Source organism: Harpia harpyja, chromosome 14 (genome assembly GCF_026419915.1).
Source record: "Harpia harpyja isolate bHarHar1 chromosome 14, bHarHar1 primary haplotype, whole genome shotgun sequence".
Classification (NCBI taxonomy): domain Eukaryota; kingdom Metazoa; phylum Chordata; class Aves; order Accipitriformes; family Accipitridae; genus Harpia; species Harpia harpyja.
Genome location: NC_068953.1, coordinates 13,726,889 through 13,749,495, shown reverse-complemented (window position 1 = coordinate 13,749,495; position 22,607 = coordinate 13,726,889). Strand labels below are relative to the sequence as shown.

General features: G+C 44.3%; 1 protein-coding gene across 4 annotated transcripts in view; it reads left to right on the top strand.

Moving 5' to 3' along the window:
- MAP2K4 (mitogen-activated protein kinase kinase 4) overlaps positions 1 to 22,607 on the top strand; it is a 105,647-nt gene that overhangs the window by 47,102 nt on the left and 35,938 nt on the right. For 2 of the 4 annotated variants that reach the window (XM_052809068.1, XM_052809069.1), the window contains exons 3-4: positions 11,613 to 11,787; positions 21,956 to 22,075. In XM_052809068.1, the coding sequence (XP_052665028.1) occupies positions 11,613 to 11,787; positions 21,956 to 22,075 (295 nt within the window). Of the gene's footprint in view, positions 1 to 5,614; positions 5,711 to 11,612; positions 11,788 to 21,955; positions 22,076 to 22,607 lie in introns of all 4 variants that reach the window. The other 2 variants (XM_052809067.1, XM_052809066.1) reach the window with 2 other exon arrangements.

Below are 22,607 nucleotides of genomic sequence, written 5' to 3'. Positions count from 1 at the left end.
GCTCATTTGGGAGCAGCATTTTGACCTTGCAGCCATGACCCTCTCGCGTGCTGTGCGGTGTGTAACTGGTCCCCTTCCTGGTGCACAAGGGAGGCCTGTCCCTTCCACCATGGGGAAGAGTGACCGATGGGTAGGAGGCTGTAAGAAGATGGTGGTAGTGGCAGTTACCTTCCAAAGCACCAAGACCTGGCCTGTCCTGCCCAGATGGGGACAGCAGCCTGGGTGGTGGGAGTGGAGGAAGAGCCTGTGGTGGCAGCGGGGGTTATCCAGAGACAGGGGAGGTTGGGGGCTTCTGTGTCTGCCCAGAGCCGCCTGGGGCACCACCCTGCCTCTGCGGGCCCCTGTGGGGAGGTGGCTGTTCTCAGTCACTTGCAGGTCCTGGCAGTTGGCACACAGATGTCTGAGACACACCGAGGCATGAACATGCAACATTTCCTAATTCAGGGTGTGGTGTCTGACGCTCATACTGCCTCCTCAGGCCCGTTTTCACTGTCACATTGGGCGAGGGAAGGTGGTATGGGGTAGAGGCAGAGCTGCCATCCTGTGCTGCCTGTGAAGGTGTTTTTAGTGATGCTCTCCATGGTTTTCCTCCTCCAGGGACACCAAGATGGTGTCTGAGCAGAGTCTCTGAAGAGCAGCAGTTTTGAGCTGACTACTGTATTTTTAGTGCTGAGTTGAGTGTTGTGTGGAGGAAGGTGAAGCATTCTGGTTTGATGGAAATTCAAAAATTATCAGGTAGAGCAATGAGGTGGAAATGTTCACTTTCAAACTGAACCCGACTTCATTCACCATCAAATTCATGTGGCTGTGTGTTGGGACGCAGAGAGGCTGTACAGAAGAGCAAAGCTGGGCGATGTCTCCCTTGGATAGAAGTATACTGTAGACTTTCCTTCTAGTGCCTGGCTTTTAGTGAGATGTGCTGCCTACCCTTTATCTCATAACATGGCTCCATGGGTGACCTGTGGCTGGCCAGATCCTTCCCTGAGACATATAAGTTAAGTCATCATCTTTGATTCCATCCATGCTCATGGCAAAAGACAGGTGCCTGCAGCCTGCTCAGGACAAAGCTCCTGCTTTGGAGGTACCTGTCACACTCCAGAGCCTGGAGGAGAGCCAGGGGGTGACTGTTTGTTGCTTAGTCAGCTTGGTTTAAAAAGCCTGTGTTTATAAACCTGAGTACAAGGTCAACACTTTAGTAATAATTTGCCTGGTCTAATGAGGAAGACAGTTTGAGAAATGTCTGTTGTCCTGACCATTGGAGAGTTGGAAATTTCCCTCGGTCTCCTTGCTGTGTTTGAGATGGGGGATGGTGCTGCCTTTGTTTGAAAGCACTTCAAGGTTTCAGACTACAGAGGATTCGGTGTGGTTTAAGAATTTTGGGGTTTTTTTAATTCTGTTGCTTGAGTCCTGGTGGTTCAGAGGCAGTGCTGGGTCTCAGAGGAGCAGAGCTGTTGCATTAGTGTTCAGTAGACCCTGGGGCTTCCTGAGTTACAGCCCTCTTCATACATCAGGAGGGACACATCTGGTCCTGGCATAGCTGCGTAATTCACACAAAGATGTAACTACTGCAATGCTTATTTAAGAGAAGTGAAAGTAGGTCAAGTAGTTTCAGAGTCAGCATCAGCTCTTCTGTTCCCTTCATACTGCTGTGATAACAGAAGCACGATTTTCTCTCCTTTTTCCCATTATTACTAGGTGCTGTAACCCCTAGCAAGGACAGCAGTGTACATGCTTATATGCAAACTGGTTGTAAATCTTGGTGCGTGGAGATTTTAAAAGTATTCTGGACACTAAAATTCCTGAATCCTCTCTAGAGGGTTAGAGAGAAAATAGGGACGACACCTTCATCCATGTTGGACTTTTCAATAACATTTGAATCTGTCGGTGTGTTTTTCAGAGTATTTTAAGACCTATGTGTCTGTGCTTTACCATTTTATTTGGTAAATTCTGTAAGCCATTCTAAAATTCGTATTTCATATACTTCATAGGGAAGGTGTGATGCATTGCCATCTCTGAGCCTTCAAATGGTCTCATTATCTACAGTCAACAGTAAGTTTTTACGATTAAGAAGTACAGGTGAGATCCAGAATTCCATCTGGGAACTAGGAGTTGCCAAAATTTCTCCCTTCCTCCCTCCAGTGATGAGCAGTCTTTGGGACTTGAGCATTTTGATTAAAAATACCCTGTGGCACCTGTGTGTTATCTGTGTCCCAAGGTGCCCCAGGGATCTGTTGAGCTGTGCACATCGCTGCTGTCCTGCCTAAGAGGGGAAGTTGAGCATCCCCATATCTGAACTCACCAGTTTGTACTCCATGCTCTGAAAACATATCAGATGGTACTGATTTCACTTAAAATTAGGGAGCAGGAGATGCTGTTGCTCATCTGAGAGCATGGACTGCCCTCTTGGCCTTTCTCCTTTAGCTTCTTTTCTTCTAGACCTGTGAATCTGGTGTTCTGAGCTGGGGATCGATCCAAGGTCAACAGGAGCAGTAGGTGTCCCATCCTGTATGTCTTAGGGACCGGTGTCCTGAAACATGGATGAACTCCTGAGGCTGAAGAGAGCCTATATCCCCATGTTCCCTCTTTCTTGGGCAAATACAGTAACTGCTAGCTTAATATGCAAAACCTGCTGGTGTTTGGAGAGGAAAATGAGATGAAGCAGATTATTATATGTAATGTCTCTGAATATATAAGTATATATGCATGCACACACAGGTTTGGCCTCTACCCATTTTTTGGATAAATATATTGTGCAATAATTATTTACAAGTAACAAAGCAGGACATCGCTTACACATTGGTCTCAGCTTGGTGCCTGTGTATAGGAGTGGTCTCTGCTGTGTTGTAGAGATGGTGTATCTGTCTTCTGACCTTAAGTAGCTGTCACTGTTGGACTCCAATTAATCTGAGATGGTCAGGCACAGATGTTTGGTTTTTTTTCTGCTTGTGTGACATGCAGAAACATCAGAAAGGATTTTATATATGGACCACCACTATTCATATCTGTGATTTAAGTTGGACTCGAATGCTGCATTTCCAGATGTGGACCTTGCAAACCACATTCCTGCAGGAAACCCCAATAAACAACTGCCATTGCTAGCTGTAGGAATAAACTTTGCTCATTGGTGTTCTGTGTACTTGGGATCACATGTTGTTTCATCAGAGCAAGAGTACATCCTTTATCTCTTCAGACATTAATTGCCACCTCATAGTAAAATATCTTTCATTTTACCCTGGCCATGGAGAAGTGAGCCAACTCTTCTGTTTTGTGGGTTCAAACTGAAGGAATCAATCATCCCTTTTGTCTTCTGTACACATCAAGAAATGGAGAATAGAGAGAGGAGAGTCTGCAGATTTGGAGACAGCTTTCACCCCACAGGTCATTGTCAACAACTTCTGTTTTTGTCCTTTGCATAAATGAGTGACTTTCAACGTGTACTGTGGAGGGCATCTGGACTGAATGAACACGATGTACCCACGAAAAGCAGCTGCTGTACAAAGAGCTCATGGAAAGGAGATTGTGGTGGATTGGATGGATATGACGGAGGTGGGGGTTAGCCTGCTGGGCGGAATTGGCTTTGCCATTCTGATTGTTTGAGGAACTCACTTCTGAAAAGGACTTAGATGAATTGGGTTCGTGGTATATTATGTTGGTGAAAACTACAGACATCATCTTTGAGATTCAGGTGGATGTTCTTACCTCCCATTGTGAAGGCCCCTCCATTTTGGGAAATCTCAGAAAAGAGAGAACAAATCACTAAGCCAGTCTACAGTGGATTATGATGACCCTAAAGGGTCTTCTCTTTGAGCTTGTTTTAATTCCCTCCTATATAAAATATGCTTGGAGTAAATCTGGATGAGCAATTTGTCCTTCGTGACCAACATAACTGATGCATTTGCTGAGACAAGTATGATCACTTGAAAGTGATTGTTTCAAATATCTCTTGCTACAGCAGCGAAAAGGTCGTTGCCCTTTCTGAGGAGTGTGAGGGCTCCTCTATAATCCAGCTGGATTTGTGTCTCTGGTGTTCTAGGAGGGTATTTGATACCAGTGAAAGATGGGAAAGGTGATTCTCTGGGGCCATTGGCCTAACTCCTTACAGCATCCTTAATTTTCTTTAAGCATCTTTACAGAGCTTACAGAAAATCACCTCTTGGCTCTTGAGAGTCAGTGGAGAAAACTGTGCTCCACATAGCCATCTTGGAGGAGACCAACATTTAAAATCTCACCATACTACTGGACCGTGGAGCGTGGCGACCTTCAACAGGCAGTTGCTTTCACTGGCCTATAGGAGTCTTAGGTCTTAGAGAAGGGGCACTTTAAAAATACAAGTCACATTTGGTCTACTTAGTCTTGTTATAAGGTCTGTTTTGGTCACCACATTTATGATAGCTGCATCTCTCTGAAAAAGCAATCTCTGTCTTGCAGTTAGGTGATTTCTTTGTCTCCCATCTGTCCTTGTCTGCCACAGAAAGAAAAATACTGCCAGGTACATTCTTGGCACTGAATTTCATATTATTTCAGGCTGTGATGCAGCCCAAAGTGTTTTGTGTTTTTATCCCAAATAGAAAATAAATCCTGAAGGAGAAGTTGGAGAGGTTTTAGCTTTCCCAGACCAGGGTTGGAATTTTATGACATACAGAAGTTTAAATTAGAAAAATCACTTGTTAAAGTAGTTGAAACGGAAATGTTTCATGTAGATGAAATAACAGTGCTCATTTTCTACCTCTCTCAAGTGTTCCCAACAAGGAGCTGAGCAAAACCATAAGTTTGCATTGCTGACTGTTTGTAGATAGCTGCATTGGTCATTTGTACAAGTACTTGAGTGCTTGTTTTCTGTGTGCCTTCCACAAAGTGCTTAGCAGGAGCCTATCTTGCCTGAGCTACTCGAACATTCTGAGATAACAGGTCCTCGTATTGGGAAGGGAGATTTCCAAAGCTGGACAGCTTGAGGGACTCGGAGATCCAGAACCTGATTTTTGTTCTTAGAGAAGTCTTGTAATACAGAGTGGTAATTGAACTTCATTTATCTGTCAGTTGGCTGGCTCTGGAGGTAATAAGAAGGGACGTAGATGTTCAAGTCATGCAAACTTATTTATTAAGAGAGGGGATAAGATGAATGACAAGCCCACCTGGGAGATACCACCAGTCCTAGATTGGTGGATTCAGGATGGAAGCTAGATTTAAAAGAAAAAATTACTTAGTTCTGCTTTAGAGACCACAAGAAAAACAGAGCAGTGATGGTCGATGTGCCTCGGGGAAACAGCATGTCACTAACATAGAAGTATTTGGTTAGTAAGTTGAATGCAATTATTCATGTTTCTAATCATAGTAATAATACAGTTGGAAGTAATAATTGTCATTGCTGTAAGAAAACAAATTGCATATGATTTAATGTGTTAAAATACAGCTCAAATCATCAGAAGCTGCATTGCTCCCAATGAGGGGAGGTTGCTTAGGTGAAATTTGGACGAAAAATATATAGCTCACTAATTTCTTATGCTAAGCACTCCGTGGGTAGTGTGACTAGCTGAGTATTGTGTTATACGTTATTGTGTCATGTGATAACAGCACCATGTTTTCCTGTCATTTTCACAACTTTTCCTGGCTGAAGTGATACACAAGCAACCCTGGGTAGTAATCACATTGTCCCGTTCAGTTTCAAAAGGAGAGAAGCGGACCTCATCCAGAAACTTTCCAGCAGGCTACAGTAAGCTTAACTGTCTGTTAGCCATTGTCAAATATTTTCCATACCCACAAAAATGGCATCTATTAAAGTAATGGAATTTGTCTCAGAAATAGTGTCATTCCATTGAGTGATTTTTGTGTAATGATAATGATATTGCATCTCAGTATCATTTTGCAAACTATTTAAAGTATGTATACGGGTTTTTTTGTTGATTCTTATGGATGTGCTCGTGTCTCTGTTTCCTGTTCTTTCTCTGGTAGCTGACCATGGCTCAGGAGAGATCATGTTTCAGTAAAAGAGTCAGAATTCTCAGAAGGGTTATTTAAATTAATTAGCTCAGTTTTTTTTCCAGTATTATTCTGAAATGCTTGAATCTAGTGTAAGCTTTGAGTACCCAGCCGTGGTGGGTTCAGAGAATGTGCTGCAGTCTGGCTCATGTCCCAGTCAAAATGAGTTCGAGATTAATGTGCTCAGTTAAATTCGGTACAGGCTGCATCACAATGAATTGAGAGGTTTCCTCCATGTCAAGGGCAGGGTTAATCAAAATCCATTGTAACTCAGTAGTTTACCAGGAGAGCTTAATAAAAAATATTGACATTTTGAAAGCCAAACCCCACTGAAGTCAGGGAGACCCTTTGCAGCCTTGAGAGTGTGCTGGACCAAGTCTTTGAGGGCTGTGGAAGGGGCTATGCAATCTTCCACACTTCGTTAATATCTTTATCGTAAAGTTTTGGAGGAACATAGAAAGCAAGAGCAATGCTAGGGAGAATTTCTGCCGCTTGGTCATTATGAAAGGGAGCAAGTGTGCTTTTGTTTTTAGTCTGAGTAGGTAAGAGATGCAAAACTAAATCATTTCTTTCCTTTGACACGTTTTCTGTGTCTCTTGACGTCGAGGAATTTATTAAAAATAACTAAGCCTGAGGACAGCTTACGTGGGTCAGAGCAAAACCAATTTAGTTCTGCCCCTCTTGCAAGGACACCATTGCCCAACAGCTTATTGGAAGCAGATATTTCTTCTCATGAGAATCCAAAAGATGTGTGAGAGCACCAACATTTTCAGCCCTTTAGAAAAAAATGGAACATTTCTTTTGGAGACTTTCTCCAGTGAAATTTAAACTAGGGTTGCTATTTTATTAGTATTAGCCTCCAGGGTCTGAAAACTGTTTTGTAAGTAACAGACATTGGAACAGAACCATTACAACCTCTCTGGGCTATTCGAAAGACTTGGTAGAAATGTGTTAGCCAACGTCATAAGCCATGTTTTTACTCTGAAGTTACGAACAGTGCACAGTGTTATTAAAACCCTGCAGTTTAGAAGGAAGCTTTTTTGTTAGCATTTGTGGCTTAGCATTCCTTTGGCTGATAGACCACAAATCAGTTTCTAAAATCCCATTGTTTTGAGCAGCTTTTTTACCAAACTTGTGGAGATGTAGAGTATATTCTCATTAACCACAGTGTAAATAGGAGCTATAATGAGAGACTTCCTAGAAGAATCCAGCACTAGGCAGGCTTGTGAAGCACAGCTGGTTTGCTTGGATCTTTTTGACTCTGCAGATTTGTTTTATTCATGTCAACTGTAATGTTGAATACTTCAACTTTTGGGCTGCTTTGAGTGCTGCAGAACTCTTAATGAAATAAAACAAAGAGGAGATAGGTAGCTACCTACAGCATCTTTCTGGCCTTGCTTCATGTCTGATAACTTTCAGTTTTGCTTAAAAAATCCACCAACTTTTCTCTGCTTCTCCCCACGGTCCTTCTTTTTCATGCCAAGGAAATGCTTGTTTTAAAAAGTTTTGGCATCCCTGCAGTTCAGTGCTAACAGCAGGGCTCGGGGAACTAACACAGCCTGTCCGAGAGCTTCCCGGTGTCTCTGTGGTTCTCCCCAGCAGGTTTTGTGGGCCTCTAGCTGTGGCAGACCTTCCCGTGTGAGTCTAGCTCACCAAGCTTGCAATGAGCAACCTCCTGTCCTGAATGCGTGTGACCCTGTCCTTGGCCTGGCTGCGGTGCCTGGCGCCAGCCGTCCGCCTGCCTCCTGCCAAGCTGGGCCCACAAACATTTTCATTTCTGACAAAGGGCAACTGTTTGGAGGAGTTGTTGTCTTGCTCCGTGCTCCTAATCCCTGGAATAACTGCTGTGACAAGCATAGTAACCATCTGCAGTAAGACTGATACATTGGCGCCTTTCAAGTGCAGTAATTGCAACGACCTCCTGAGCCTATCATCTTTTTTTTTTTTTTTTTCTTTTAAAACTTTTTCAAAGCAAGATGGGGAGTTGAAAGCTGAAGTCCTGAACAAGCCATCAGGAGCTATAGTCCCTGAGGTGCCTTTGAAAATACTACTTTTAACTGTTTGAGGAGTATCTGGCCCTCTTTAGCTATTTATTTTATTTTTTAAATCATACATTAAGTCCCACAAGTCCATCTTACGCATCCTGATCATTTGCAGAATGTATGCCCAATTTTGCCCAACATTCCCAGCCTTAGAGAGATTTGGATTGCACAGCTTAAAAATGAAATGGGAAGAGGAGACATATGTCTGATCACATCTGTGCAAAGTCTAATAAGCACTAAACACAGGGACTGAAATCGGATCGGTTGCAGAAGAAGGGACTGGGCATTAATTATTTTTCACCTTCACTAGACACTGTTCTCTGTGGTTACCCTTCTGTTTTCTGAAGCAAGCTGTTGTAGTATCCAGTGTACTAGAATGTAGTGCAGGGTTTATGCAAGCTTTTTTGTGTTTTGGGGGCATGTCCGCCCTGTGGATTTATGTCCTCATATATCTGCTGCAGTGCAAATCTAGTAATAGGTGTACTGCATTGATGATTTATTTGTTCTTATTTCCTCGCTCTGTTTTACATCAGAAAATTCCCATTTTATATCAATGCAGAGAATCTATGTTCTAGATTTGCATTATTTTTTGAGCTGCTTTCTTGGCATGGAAATCCCTTGGGATTTTGATTTACACTGAAAAATTCCTGTTATAAAGCATAGTTTTTTGATGCTAAAAGTAATCATTGCATTCCAGTTACTGACCCTTAAGATAGGCCACGCTGCTTAAAGGAAAACTGCATTGTTCACATGTGACAAATTAGCTAAATGAGCAAATTCTATATTAAAGTCTCTGTTACTCTGTCAAACTTGTCATTTGGTTATTTGACCATTTCCCTGGGTATTTGAAAAAAGATAAGCAGGAACTGTGATTGCAGTATGAGGCAGATGGCATCATAAATACATAGTGCAAATTAAGCCAAGCTCCAACACGTGAGGTTTTGTGGGTGGACAGTGATGGTACATCTTGATCCAAACCCCTGGAGCTCTGCTGCTCCGCACCAGAATACAGCTGCAGAGAGCACTCGGTGCAGACCCGCAGAGGGGGTATTTCCTAGCTCACATCTTCCTGGCTGCTTGAACCACCCGTCCTGCAGCTGTGGGAACAATGGCACAGATCTGCTTTCATGCTACAGCTGGGGAGAAACAGGCTTCTTGTGTAACAAGGAAATAATGAATTCAAATTAGCTTTCTCTTCTGATGTAGGGTAAGAAAAGCAAAGTTTCCTGGGCAGAAAAACAGACAGAGGGAAGAGTGGAGATGTGTTTAATTGCTTTATTTGAATAAACCATGTCGACATTTAAATTTTTTAACTCTATGAGAACTTCAATATGAAATGTTGTTTTGAAAGAAGAGATGGAAAAGGTTTGCTCAGAAAATCAAATCTCACATTTCACCCGCCTGGTAACACCTCTTTGCTTTTTTTTCCCCTGCCTTTTTGAACAAGATTTAGCTCTCACTGGTTGTGGTTCTTCCTGCATGCCAGCTGGCAGGAGGTAGGCAGGAAATGCCCATTTGCTGGTGCCTCCTTAGCATGATGCTTCTCACCTACGTTCTTCCATCAAAAGAAGAACTATTTTTACGGTACTGACAAAATAGGATGGTCGAGAAGTTAGATAGTAACCAATTCATGCAGCTTCCAACATAAGCTGCCTGCAAGACAGCTGGCAAGTCTGGAGGTCATGTTTCTTTTCATTTTTTCTTTTCTTTTTTTTCCTCTGTTCTTTTTTGGGGTTGTTTTACTACCTTATTTTCATTCCTTGCTCTTTAGTAATCCAATTCCATGGAGAACCCCACTCAGTGCAGTGTTTTATTATGCACAGAAACTCAAAGACGGTGTAAATAGTGCTAATGAAGGGGTGCCACCTCTGCTCCATGGGCTGCTGTGTCCGTCACATCTGTGCTGTATTGTAGCACTGTCAGTAGGTTTCCCGAATTATTCCTAAGGGCAGTGGAGGGACACTGTAGGGAGTGGCAGATTGAAAATCTCAGACTAGGCAGTTTAGAGATCAGGAAAGACCAGGGCAGGCACAGCATGGAAGTGGTGAGAGGAGCTGTTCAGCAAGGCTTTCATCGAACAGGTCAAGGGTTCGGGACATACAGCTGTTCAAAGCCCGGGAAGTGCTAAACCAAAGCATTGCAGAGAATCTGAAGTGCAGCAGATGAAGCCATTTGAACCATAGTTGCTCCAGTCAATTGACCTTTGGGCCTGACCTCATTGCCCTCACAAAACCCAGGTTCCAAATAAAACTTGGTGGAGGTCATGGTTGGATCCACCATCGCATTCAGCTGGGTAGCATTTGCAGCTGCTGGTTGATGAACGGTTGCATTTATCCATGTGGAATAGGCCAGAACGTGTTTATTCCTCTGGCTGATAAACTCAATAAGCTTTATGCATTTGGTTGAACACTTCATGTATGTTTTGCTCGTTGGGTCAGACCCTGGGTGAGCAAATGGTGGCTTGATCAAATGCCTAAGAGAAGTGATCAGAGTCCAAGGGATGAGTTTGACAGAATCTCCCTTGTACACAAGGTGGTCAGAAGTACCTGTGTGCTTTAATATCTGCGTGAGATTGGTGTGCCCTGGAGTGGGAGCTGTCTTTAATGCTGTTAATGCTACTCAAAAGTGGGAAACTCAGGCTTTTGGCTTTCTTTACAACTTAAGAAGTGCGAATCGGCTAATCAATTAATGAAAACCTGAAAATTTGCATGGCATTTTAAGATGAAAAGTGTTGAAAATACTTGTGCATTTCCTACTAATTCAATGATAGCATTGCTGCATTTGAACGAGTAATTGGGGGCACCTTAAAACAACTGTTGAACTCTTCAGTCCTACAAATTTTGGGCATTGGTCTGCTCCTTACTGGGGACAAATCTTGGCGGAGCAAGTAGGAGCAATGTTTGCCTAAAAATGTTAATTTAGGTGTTCGGTAAAGATACACTTGAACAGGCAGTTTTTGTTTTCACAACTTGTCTTGTTTTTTATAAATATAAATTATTGGCTCTCTATTTGTTTTTTGAGTAAATTAAATGATTACCTAAAATGTTGTTTTTTTTTTTTTTAAATTAATTGCAGTTTTCCATTAAGAGCAAACTCTTTCTAAAGTCCCCTTGATTCACACAGAAGAGCTTGCCTGTGTTGCATAGAAACCCAACTAGAAGGGAGACAGTTGGTGGGAGTGTGGTGGTATAGAGCAGCAGAAGCTTTGGGGAGATGGGGCTGGGGAGTGCTCTTCAGGCTCTTGGTTCTGCATGTTACCAGATCCTGCTTGAAGCCTGATATATTTTGTGCAAAACAGAAAAAACTGTGTAAATGAGTGTTTAGAATGACTCTACTATATGAGACACATTGAATTTTATGCCACAGCTGGAGAAATTTATCCTTAATTGAAGCTGTGGGCAAGCGTATGTCATTTTTGATTTAACATTTTCCCTCACCCCTGCACCCCCTACCCCAACCAAAATCCTTTGTGGAGTCAGATTGTTGCTGTAGCCTTTGTGAACCCCTCTCTTCTAATGTTTAATCAAGTGCTGAAAAGAGAAATTTACAGACTATTTAAAATGTGGAAAAATTGCTTCCCAATATTTTTGACAGAGAGAGACTGAGAACACACAGCATTGAATCATCAGGAAAATTGAAGATTTCCCCTGAACAACATTGGGATTTTACAGCAGAGGACTTGAAAGACCTTGGAGAAATTGGACGAGGCGCTTATGGTTCTGTCAACAAAATGGTCCACAAACCAAGTGGGCAAATTATGGCAGTTAAAGTAGGTGATGCCCATACTTACATTTGTACTTCAGTCCATTAGGGATGAAATGTGATGGAGAATTAACGTTCTTCCATCTAGCACCCATCTACTGCTCTTTTCTATTTATTTCCAGTGTAAAGGCTGCTATGTGCTGAAAATACATTGTATAATGGGCATATTGTCAAGTGATTTGTGAAGCTCTCATAATTGCTTTTGCCCTTTTGAAAATGCCTGTCAGGAACCTACTGTTTTGAGGGGATCACATGTCTCTGGAGACTGATAATGGGGCATAGGCCTTTCACCTCTGGGTCACTGGTTCAGATACAGCCTAGGTTGGTGGTAGGCACAAGTTGACATCTAATAGCTTCTTGGTGTCTTTTGTGAAATAAGGTAGTGACTTAAAATCTGCTTTTTATGTAAGCATGTGCAATGGTGTGGTCTCACCAGGAGGAGCTGGAATGGAGTGGACATCTTCTAGGGAGTGTTTTGCTCTTGCTGATGTATGGTGGAGTATCTTTGCTTTGTGCTTACCATGCCAGACCTGCTCTGGAGACGGAAAGCGTAGCAGTTTTCTCGACTGACCATTTCCTACCTTATGCTACCCAAAACCTCACCTTAAAACCAGAAACAATATGCAGCCTCGTTTCCCAGCTGGGTGATACGGAGTAATCTTTGTCTTGCTGCAGCAGTGCTGCTTACTGGGCATCTTTGAGGAGCTGCTTGTCCATCGAGCTGGGTGAGGTGGGCAGCAGCTATTCTCTCTCTCTCTCTCTCTCTCTCTCATCCTCATCCTTTTCTTTGCTTGCTGCTGCCTGGTAGCTAATGACATCAGTCTTTTATCTCTGTTGTTGATATCAACTGTCAGTGCTCCCATGGCTCCCATGAAAGAGTATAAGTGAGCCGTGCAGGAGTCTGTGTTGCTCTCTTTCCCAACTCTCTCTGTCTTCTTTGGAATATTCCCTGAGCTGATCTGGAAATGTTCACTCCTGCTGGTCTCACATGCCAGGTAGACATGTCTCAGCCCCAGCTCTAGCTGCTGTGAATATAATTCATACTTGTCTCTAGTGTGTTGGGTTACTGAAGTAACCACCATCCTTTGATTTTCTCCAGTAAATATTGACTTCCTCACAGTGGTGGGATCACTGGCCAGGTCTCTGAGTGGTTTGGATCACCATGCAGTGGTGTTTCAACCTGGTTTTGAATCCCTAAAGTTTCCAGTGGAGCTAGAGGCTACCTGTAGCTAAAGGCTTGTTTTTCTTAGTTGTCTTTGGTGGAACTTGTAGATGGAGTTTGCAGATGATAGGTTGAAAACTGCAGATGTAGTGAAATGATGCCTGGGCACCCTCAGCTTCTCAAACCCAGGGTGTGTGACCCAGGTAACTATAGTTTTGCTGCTATAATCATGATAGCCATGGGTAAAAAAATGCATACCTATAGCTGAGTGGCTTTGTTATCCACAGCTCTGCAATGGGTACGGCTGTGCTGAGAAGAGTGCTTTGTTGGATTAGCTAACATCATCGAGAAGGATGGCACAGAAATTCTGTGGTCCCAGACTGTGTTTGTGCAAGGAGTGTTCAGCATTGTAGGATAATCTTGTCAGCATTGAGAGTCTGTGATGCAGGTACAGCTCCCATCTGGGAGGCAGAAGGCACCAATGCGTGTTCTTGAAGCACACAGTTGGAGATGACATTGCACAGCATGTTGACCTGGCTTTCCCAAGGGAAAAGAGGTGGTCTGAGCCTCAGGGGGGTGCTGGGCTTGGGTGCTCACTTTTAAACAAGTAAAACCTGATAGGTTTACAATGTCTAAACTTTGAAATGTCAATGTTGTGGGCTGGGATAGTGCCACCTTCTTTTCCCTGAATCCACTCTCCTGGGGCGGGCATGGCTAGGCCTGCAGGAGAAGGAAGGTTGGAGGGTCTGGGCAACCACATCATTTCTAAAATGTTAGCGGCAAGGGACTGTTCTGTTTGTCCCAGTGGGGATAAAACACGAAATTGAGCAAAGAAGACCTGTGGGTGGAACAGCCAAGGCAGCAGCAGCTATTCCACAGCTTGGATGGTAGTTATTTGAGATGAGGTTTCAGGACAGGGCTGAGCTTGGACTACCGACTAGTTCATCCCAAACTATTCAGCCTTTTGTCAGATTGCTGTTGCTTTTGGGGCAGCCGAGGTTGCGCATTAATCTGCCTGCTCCTGTTCTATTTAAATCTGCCCTGTGGGCCATCCATGTTTGGGGCTGTCCACCTCCTGCTCCCTCTGTCTTCCCTCAAGCCTGTGGTGTCCTGACAGCTTGCAGAGTTATTGCTGTCTGAAGCCCCAGCTCCCCACCTGCGTTCAGGAAAACCAGCTGCTCTCCACGGTCTCTCCTTGCTCTACAGGCAGGGACTTAACTTGTTTTCTTCTCCTTCAGCATAATGCCCTTCTGTAAGAGAAGGTCGAGAAGGTTTAGAAGGGGGATCGTGATTTGAGAAGAAAATGTGTCAGTCTGGTGATTTGAGGTCTTGGCAATGGTCTCAATGACATCTGCTTGCAACTCTGTGGTGTGTCACCATGCTGTGTGCAGGGCATCAGGAATGCTGCCCTGCAACTAGCTGGCTTGTGAAGCCAGTGTCTCTGGTTATTTGGTGGTACTGCTGTCCCTCTCCTGTGCTTCCCCAAGAGCAACATCAGTGCAGCAGGCAAATCATCCTTGGAAGGACATTCAGCAGTAGGAAATAGGTTTATGGAGGCCACAAGTCAAAAGTTGGCTATTCTGTACTGATGAGTGAAACACAGAGATGGCTCCAGAAGCTGCTAATTAGATGCAGAGAAAATTGGAACGGGGGCCTCCCCCAGCTCCTCCTCCATCCTTCTCCACCACTACCCAAATTTCCACTACCACTGCTGCAAATTTCCAGCGCAGTCAGGTATCTTCCTACCTCAGTTCTGGAAGGGCCAAGTCCTGTTTGCAGCTACCATGACCAGGCTGCATCCCTTGTGGCTTGTCAGCCCCTTCTGCCATAGGCAGATTCAAATTCTTCTTGTTCCACAAGCGTGCAGTGTGAAATGTTGCTCTTGGGCCCATCCTGGAGTCTTCCTCTGGCTGATGGCAGCTCCTGCTGTGTTGAGGTAGCCTGGTACGTCTGGGCACTTGTCCTGCTCACCTCTCGGCCTCTGCAGATGCAGCTGCCGGAGCATACCCTCAAATCCTGTTTCCAGCTTCTTCCTCTGGCTTTTTCCAGCCTGTCATGCCTTTGCACAAGGAACAGGCTTTGGTTCCTTGAAGCGTGGTTTAACTTAGCCTTCCACTTTCTCCCCGCTTGTTGCGTGTGGCACCAGTGCCGGCAGGGCACACGGGCTCCTACTGTCCCCAGGGGCTCCCCGAGCACAGCCTCTTTGCTATGTTTCCTGTCTATATTTCTTACCACTGCAGGAAAATAATTTCTGAGTGCTGAAATATCACTGAAATAACTTGAGATCTGCAGGCGGAGACACCATTTTCTTTCATTTTTTCCTTTTATGCATTTTGCCTCACCAGCCAATGTATGGATCCTGGCAGATGTAATCCTGGCACCTTTAACGAGGGTGTCTGTCTAGCTGCTCCCACAGGCAGGGCTGCCAGGCCCCTGGATGAGTCAGAAAGCTTTCATCTGCATTCGAGCGTCAGCAGTAAAGGAGGAAAATGAGCCTCGTTGTGTCGCTGGCATGAAACCACTGCAGCAAAGCTTCAGCTGGCGGAGCATTGCTGGGGAGAGGCTCGGATGATGAGCTCTTGTCCCCAGTCCTGCTCCTCCCTCTCCTTCAGCCTTTGTCATTCTGTACCTCTATGAATACCTATTCAAATAACAAAAAGACATTATGTGCCTCTTCAGGAACAGGCTGGAGGGGGCTGCAGGAGCAAGGACCTCACGTTTGTGAGGCTGCCAGCTGCAGCAGGTTGGTTTTGGAGGCAAACAGTTGCAGGTTTTGGCGTGATGCTTTTGCATCCCTTATCCTTTCTGCCATAGAGAGCTTCTTCCTACAGCCATCAGGAAGAGGGGAAGAGCATAAAGGAAAGAGGAATCCAACTCAGAGGATTTGTGTTCAAACCTTTCTCATTTTTGCCCCTCGAAAATGTTGCATTATGTTTTCTGAATCTTAATAACGGACAATCCTCCTATTCATTAGGTCCCTTCCTCTCTCAGATAATCCTAGAGATGCAAAGTCCCTGTTTGCTCTGGGTCAGCTGGCATTGCGGTCTTCCCTCACTGGAAAAAAAGTATTCATTTTCTTGAGGATTTATTGGCATATAAGGTCAAGACTTTTCCAGGTGGGAAAGAGGACAGCCTAATTTTGTCCAGTGCCAGCTCTGTCTCTGCAAACTCACAATTGCAAGGCCAGTTTGTACATGAACTCCTCATGTCCTTGGCAGGTTTCTCTTCAGGGCTCTTTGTTTTCCTTGAAGAAGTCCCTGCCCTGGCTGGCATTTGCCTGCAGCACCAGCACTCTGCAGTACTGCCTGGTCTGGCTTCCGGTTCTACCCAGTGTCCTTTGACTTTGCTTCTGGTTACTTGTTTTCTCTTCAGTCTGTTTTTGCCCAGTCTGTGGCAGTTCATAAGTGACTTGTGAATAATCTCCCGGGCTTCTTCGCTCTTTGGAGAGCCCTGGTCCCCTCTCAGGGTCTGCTCCAATGCTGTCACTCCTGGGTTTATCCCAGAGACTTCACAGTATGTGTAGTTCTCCAGCCTGCTTTTGTATTTGCCCTCCAACATCACCTCATGGTGCTGTCCCAGCTGCCTCAGGGGGCTGTGCATCTTGTTTCATGAGGGTGCCACAAATTCAAGGAACAGGACTGTCTTTGGCACATTGGAGGAACTGTAGAGAAGTCCCATTTTATTTGGGTGAAATGGTTTTCTTGGGAAGCTCACCAGGCAGCTGGGGGGTTTCATTCTGTCCTGAGGTTTCCCTCTGGCACTGGTGATAGTTCACACAAAAAAAGTGCTTTAAAAGACCTTTGGCATACTTGGTTTTTCCGGACTGGTATAAAAATACATAAATTAAGAAAAGCCCAAACTGGAATGAAAGCTGGGGAGTGTTCTCCCTGTTGGAGCAGGACACTGCTTTTTGCCATGTAATACCTGGTGTGGGTTTTATTAGCTAGGGTACTTAAAAAGGCCTCTCAAAAGCTAAGAAAATTTCTTGTTTGAAGAGTTCACAAGATAAATAAGCGCGTATTTAAAATAGGCAACCTTCCAACTCTTAGGTGGTACCTGTGTGGGTCAGGAGCCTGAGCAGTGATGTCCTGAGCGTGCAGGTGGCTGGCAGGAGACCTCTGCCTCCTGCTCTCCTCCCCCTCAGCGCCCCTAGCCCTGGGGGGCCAGGCAGGTCCTTTCTGCCCTGCAGCAGGGAGCGCCTCCGATATTTGGGGTACAGTATTAGCAGCTTCTGCCAATTCCTTTTCAGCCAGTTCAACTAGCTGAAAAATACACCGTCAAGAGAAAAGTTTTATGCTTTGGTTGACCTTCAAGCTTCCTGTCATGGCCCCATGGAAACATTTTGTACCTCTTTTTAATTGAATTCTTTTTCTGTCAGAAATAGTTACAGCTAGGAGAGTAAGCCAGCTGGGGAGAGGGCATTTTTGTCCACAATCCTTGTGTTTGGTTTTCGCCCACCCCAAAAGATGTAGTGATTTTCAGCCGTATGCCATAATTTTCTGTATCTTCCAATATCTATTGTATAAATCAGCCTAGCTGATTTAGTCCCACTCTGCGATATTGCCTAGTCTCGTCTCCAGTTCCAGCCAATGTCTTCAGACATTGTTGCTGATTTCTTGTTTCCTCTTTAGTCTAGCAGTATTTTTGACCAGACTACAGGTTGTCTTCCACTTCTTCTGCTCCAAACTTGTCCTAAGAAAATCAGAAGCAATTTCAAGATCAATTGGGTAATCGGAGAAGCTGGCCAAGGCACTGTCTCTTAAGAGATATGTAAAATTCAGGAGGTCAAGCCTATGTCCATTAAAGATCCCTGTTCTTCCTGGAGAAGCCCGTAAGCTGTGGAACCATTTCTTGTTCAGAGCACAGTGCCTCTTTTACATCATTTTGACTTGTAGTAGTCAGTGCTTACTCTTTCATCCATAGCTTTAAAACAGATGTTCATGTCTTTGGCTTTCACAGGTTTTCTCTGATGGCAGTCTCACAGCTGAAATAGGTTGCTAAGTATCAGATATCCCTGAGAGCAGAAATTTAACATTTATTTATACCTCCATAATCTCTCCATCCTTACCTGGATGCCTGATAGCCCATAAAAGCCTGCCAAAATGACACATTAGTGTATTACGCTCAGCCAAGGGGCAAGTTTCTCTGTCCTTCCGATTTCCCATATGACTTCTGAAGAGAAGTCTTGGGGCTTTTTGCAAGCTAGCTTTATTGCAAATCATCATTTCCATTCTTCACAGAATTAGGTACCCTCTCCCAAGTTGACTTCTTATGGTTTATTGAGCAGAATTTTCTGTTTTGCTCATCTGTTTGGATAGCTGACTGAGAGTTGAGGAAACCAGTGCTCCAAGCCCTGCTGGTAGTATACTGGGAAAGGAGTGAATGAGTAAGGGCTAAAAGGAAATGGTGAGAGAGAGTGAGAACCTTATTGTAGGAGGTGGGAAGCTCATTGTGATCAGTGGAAGACCTGACATACTTCTGTCAGCAGTAAATGTGTTTTGGATGGGTAGATAAATATTCTCGTCCTCAGCAGTGAGTGGGCAAACCCCCTTTTTCCTGCTGGTTTGGTGTCCTCAGTCCCTGCCATCCCTGGGAGCACCAGCCCTCCAGTGGCACTGCGAAGCACTGCTGTGCTGTGCTTTCTGCTGAGGACACCTGTGAGCCTGGTATGCAGGACAGCACTGTGTTGTCTCGCAACTCAAGGAGTTGGTTTTCAGTTTGGTGTTTATAGCTTTTTTTCTTTTCTTTCCTTGTCTTTTTTTAACTGGTCACTACCCACTGCACCTGAGTCTTTTTGTGTGCATGTTGGGGCTGGGTGATGTCTCTTCTGTTTTGGGTCCAGTTTCTGGGATCTGTCTGCTTTTAGGTTTGAGTGTGGTCCAATCCACAGCATAGCTTATCCTTTTGCTGTTGATGCTGCCCAGGCCATAGCTTTCAGAGCTCTTGTTCCTGATATCAGAAGGCTTTGTCCTAACATGTGTTTGTATTAAAAGGGCTGGAGCATTTTCTCCTGGAGGATTTGATGCAGTTTAAGTTTGAGGCCAACAAGGAACTGTTAAAAAAGAGGCTTTCCATAAGCCTCTACTACAAAAACCTGCTTTTTCCGTATGTGGCTTGTTTGGCCATGTCAGTGACTACATGCAGTAGAGTGACCAGGCTGAGAGGTGTAAGACCTGTCCATCCCTGTCTTAAATGGTGTCTTCAGGCTGTTGCCTCACCTTGTGTTTTCCTTCCCTGCTATCTCCCATGTTCCTGGGGCAGTCTGTCTGTGGTAGCTGCTTGTCTTGCAGTCTGCCTTGGAGCTGATGGTCATTATGGCTCATGTACTATTTGGGTAGTGGCTGCTGTTGACTTCAGTTACCTTTTGCTGTTTCTTCCTTGTCTTGCTGGTGAACACTTGTTCCTTAGCTGGTAAATTGGGACTGCTGGCCTGCAACAGACTCCCTGGTGCACTCCAGCTAAACAAAGCCACCTTTTCCAGCCTGGGCTGACCCCAGCTGCATGCTGGTCCTGATAGTTTTCCCCTCCTCTTGAATTTGCCAATCTCCAGTCTCTAGCACTCTTGTATGAGACCTCCCAGTCTTGCATCATGTCATTGCCTTCACTCCCTGAAGCAGTGTTTGTTGGTGATTCCATGCTGGCTTCTCAAGGTGTCCTTTGGCTCCTGTGTCTGCCTGGATGCTCTGCCCTATAGCTGACCCACTGTCTGTCCTCTGGATCTTCTGCCTGCCCTTTCTCTTTCTCCCTGGGGAGATTGTGTTTGGGAAAAGGAGGAATCTTTGGGTTCAGTAGTGTTCTGGGGTGCTGTTAAAATCGCCTCCTCCATACAACACATTTCACATGCTTTCCAGAGTTGGAGAAGTAACAGCAGAGAAGGAAATGTCAGAGGTGGGAGGAGATGCTCTCAGGGGAAGTTGTAGAGTTTGAGGAGCACACTGCGGGGATGATTGTGACAAGATTGTGCAGATGCAAGGGGAATGCAGAGTGGGGGCTGGGGAGACTCCCAGATGACCAGGAAAGAGGCTTTTTGGAGACAAATATAGAGTTGGCACAGAAGGGAGATGCGAGTTACAATATGGAGAAAAGCGCCTTTTGGTATTGCTCCTCACCAGAGGTGAACTTTTCAGAGCTGTGGGTAGCATCTCAGTGAGAGACTAAACTATTCATCATAGGTCCCACCATGGTGGCTTTGGCATCCATCATCTTTTATCGAGGTCAGAGCAATGGCATTATCATTTCACACAGTGCTGATGGTGTACCACCTAGAAAGAGACATTCAACCTGCTCAGCCTTTGATATCTCAGCAGGGGGTTGCAGAGCTTTATATGGTGTAGACACAAGACAAAGAAATAATCAAACTCATCAGGCTTCCTTCAGTGATGTGTCTGAACTTCTGTGAAACAGACTTGAACCAGTGACCTAGAGGTGAAGCATTTTAGTTTATTACTAGTCCGTTGAGCAATCTTCTTGCTCTGTTGTGACTACAAAATCCCACCCGCTCAGTGGCATCGCAGGGTGTGGATGTTACAGATTGTGGGTGTGCTGGGCAAATCTCTTGCCAGTTTTCCCAAGTACTCTAGAATTCACTGGGGGGGAAAGGGCAATATGAACATGACAATTACTGGTCTAGGCCAAACTAGAGCTACTAGAACATTAAGAACGAGTGGTGAAATACCAAAATATCAGGATACACCAAAGGTAAGGAAAATTATAGTGTCGATACTGTCCTCGTTTTGTGTGGGTCATCACAAAATAGTCTTACGGTACATTGTCATGCACTGTTTCTCAAATGGTGCTATATGAATGGCCAACCTTGAAAGTACTTTCATATACTTAGTCTTGTGCTTGCTAGTGTGTGTGGTCTTGATGCCACCAGCAGTTGCTCACAGGGCAGTATTGTCGGTGAGAGTGGGTGATGGTGTCTTGCAGATTTTTCCCACAACCTTGAATAATTTTTCTTTCTTGGATAGCCAAGTAGTTTTTTTCCTCAAGGAGGGTCCAGGCTACCTCTGTTGCTTTGGACTTCTTGCCAAATATTTTTTTCTTGGCTTTTTTTTTTTTAAAAAGATTTTTCAACACGAGTCACACCTTCAGGATCACAATTTCCTCACCTGTGATTCAGGGAATGCATTAATTAGTGCAAGATGTTAAATATGTCTGTAAAATCACATGAAAAACTGGGGATGGTCTTCTCCGTCCTTCATTTAGCAAGGTTCATGTTTGAACACGTACAGTTTTCTGTTTTCAAACTTGCATTGTTGTTTTAAGCCCAAATAAGACTTTCCTTTATATATAGTGTATATATAAAGTATAGTGTATGTATACATATATATCTTTATATACATGTAGCATATATATTTTATACATATACATATATACATATATACAAAGTATCTTTTATATAGCGTTAATGTTCCCTAGGCTAGTACTAGGTAAAGAATTGTTAGTTTTATGAGAAGAGCTCACGGGACTATTGCCCACCATTAGCATTACCAGAGCAATGTGTTCCCTCGGTTACGTGATGGTCCCTTTTCACCGTGCCAGCCATGATGGAGGCGTGGTGGAAGGAGCCTTTTTGTCTTCTGTGCTTGTCTTAGAAATTTTAAACATAATGTTCCTTGGTTAAATTTCAAAACAGCCTTTGAGCCCTGTCCAACATGGCTAAGAACTGTGTGGGAATTTGTTTTGAAATGAAAGCCTGAATGTGTTGTTTTGCTGTAGTTTTCAATGAAATCTCTGCTTTTTAATTTCATTCTGACATTTCATCTGAGAGTGTTGATGCTCATGAGAGGACTGGGGATTTTATAGTCTGAATTAAATGGCTTTAGGGGTTTTCAGTTATATTTCTTATTTGAGAACACAGCTTAATTCTCTAGAGTGTGTTTGAGCATGTCTTGGGGATTGCCTGCTCAGCCATGGGTTTGGGGTCCCTGGCATGCTTCTCCAGAAGCGGGTCTGAGGATACAGTAATGGCATGTAAGTGATAAAGTCTCTGCCACTCTTCCTCTTTCAGAGAATTCGGTCGACAGTGGATGAAAAAGAACAGAAGCAGCTTCTGATGGACCTTGATGTAGTAATGCGAAGCAGTGACTGCCCGTATATTGTTCAGTTTTATGGCGCACTCTTCAGAGAGGTGGGCACTCCAAACTTGCTTCATTCATAGCAGAGTTTGGTTTTTACCTTCTTTTTTTCTTTGCAGTTTCAAACTTGCATAAAGAGGGGAATGTTATTTATGTTAGGTTTCTTAGCTCTCCACTTTTAATCAAGGGTATTTAACCAGGAGACCCAGATGTCTGGGTCCTACTGAGCACATACATGCTATTCCCATGCATTGTTATGTCTCTGTGCGTATTTCAGTCTCTCCTTCTTTCCTGCTATTCTTCTCTCTTGATGAGCTCCAGGTCTGTGGCTCCCCCACACAGAGTGTGTGCTGCCAGGTTCAGCGCAGCTCTGCGGCACAGCACTTGGACACAAATGTGGTTTATGTCAGCGCTTGTGAGATGCAACCATGTGGACGACCTGTATCCCTGTAATGAAGGTGATTGCTGTGATAGTAGTCACAGCTCTCCATAAGGTTATCTGATGTATGTATGTATGTACATACCCAGGCTGTGTCAGAGACTCCCAATTGACATGCATCTGCCTTGAAGTAGTTTACACCTGCA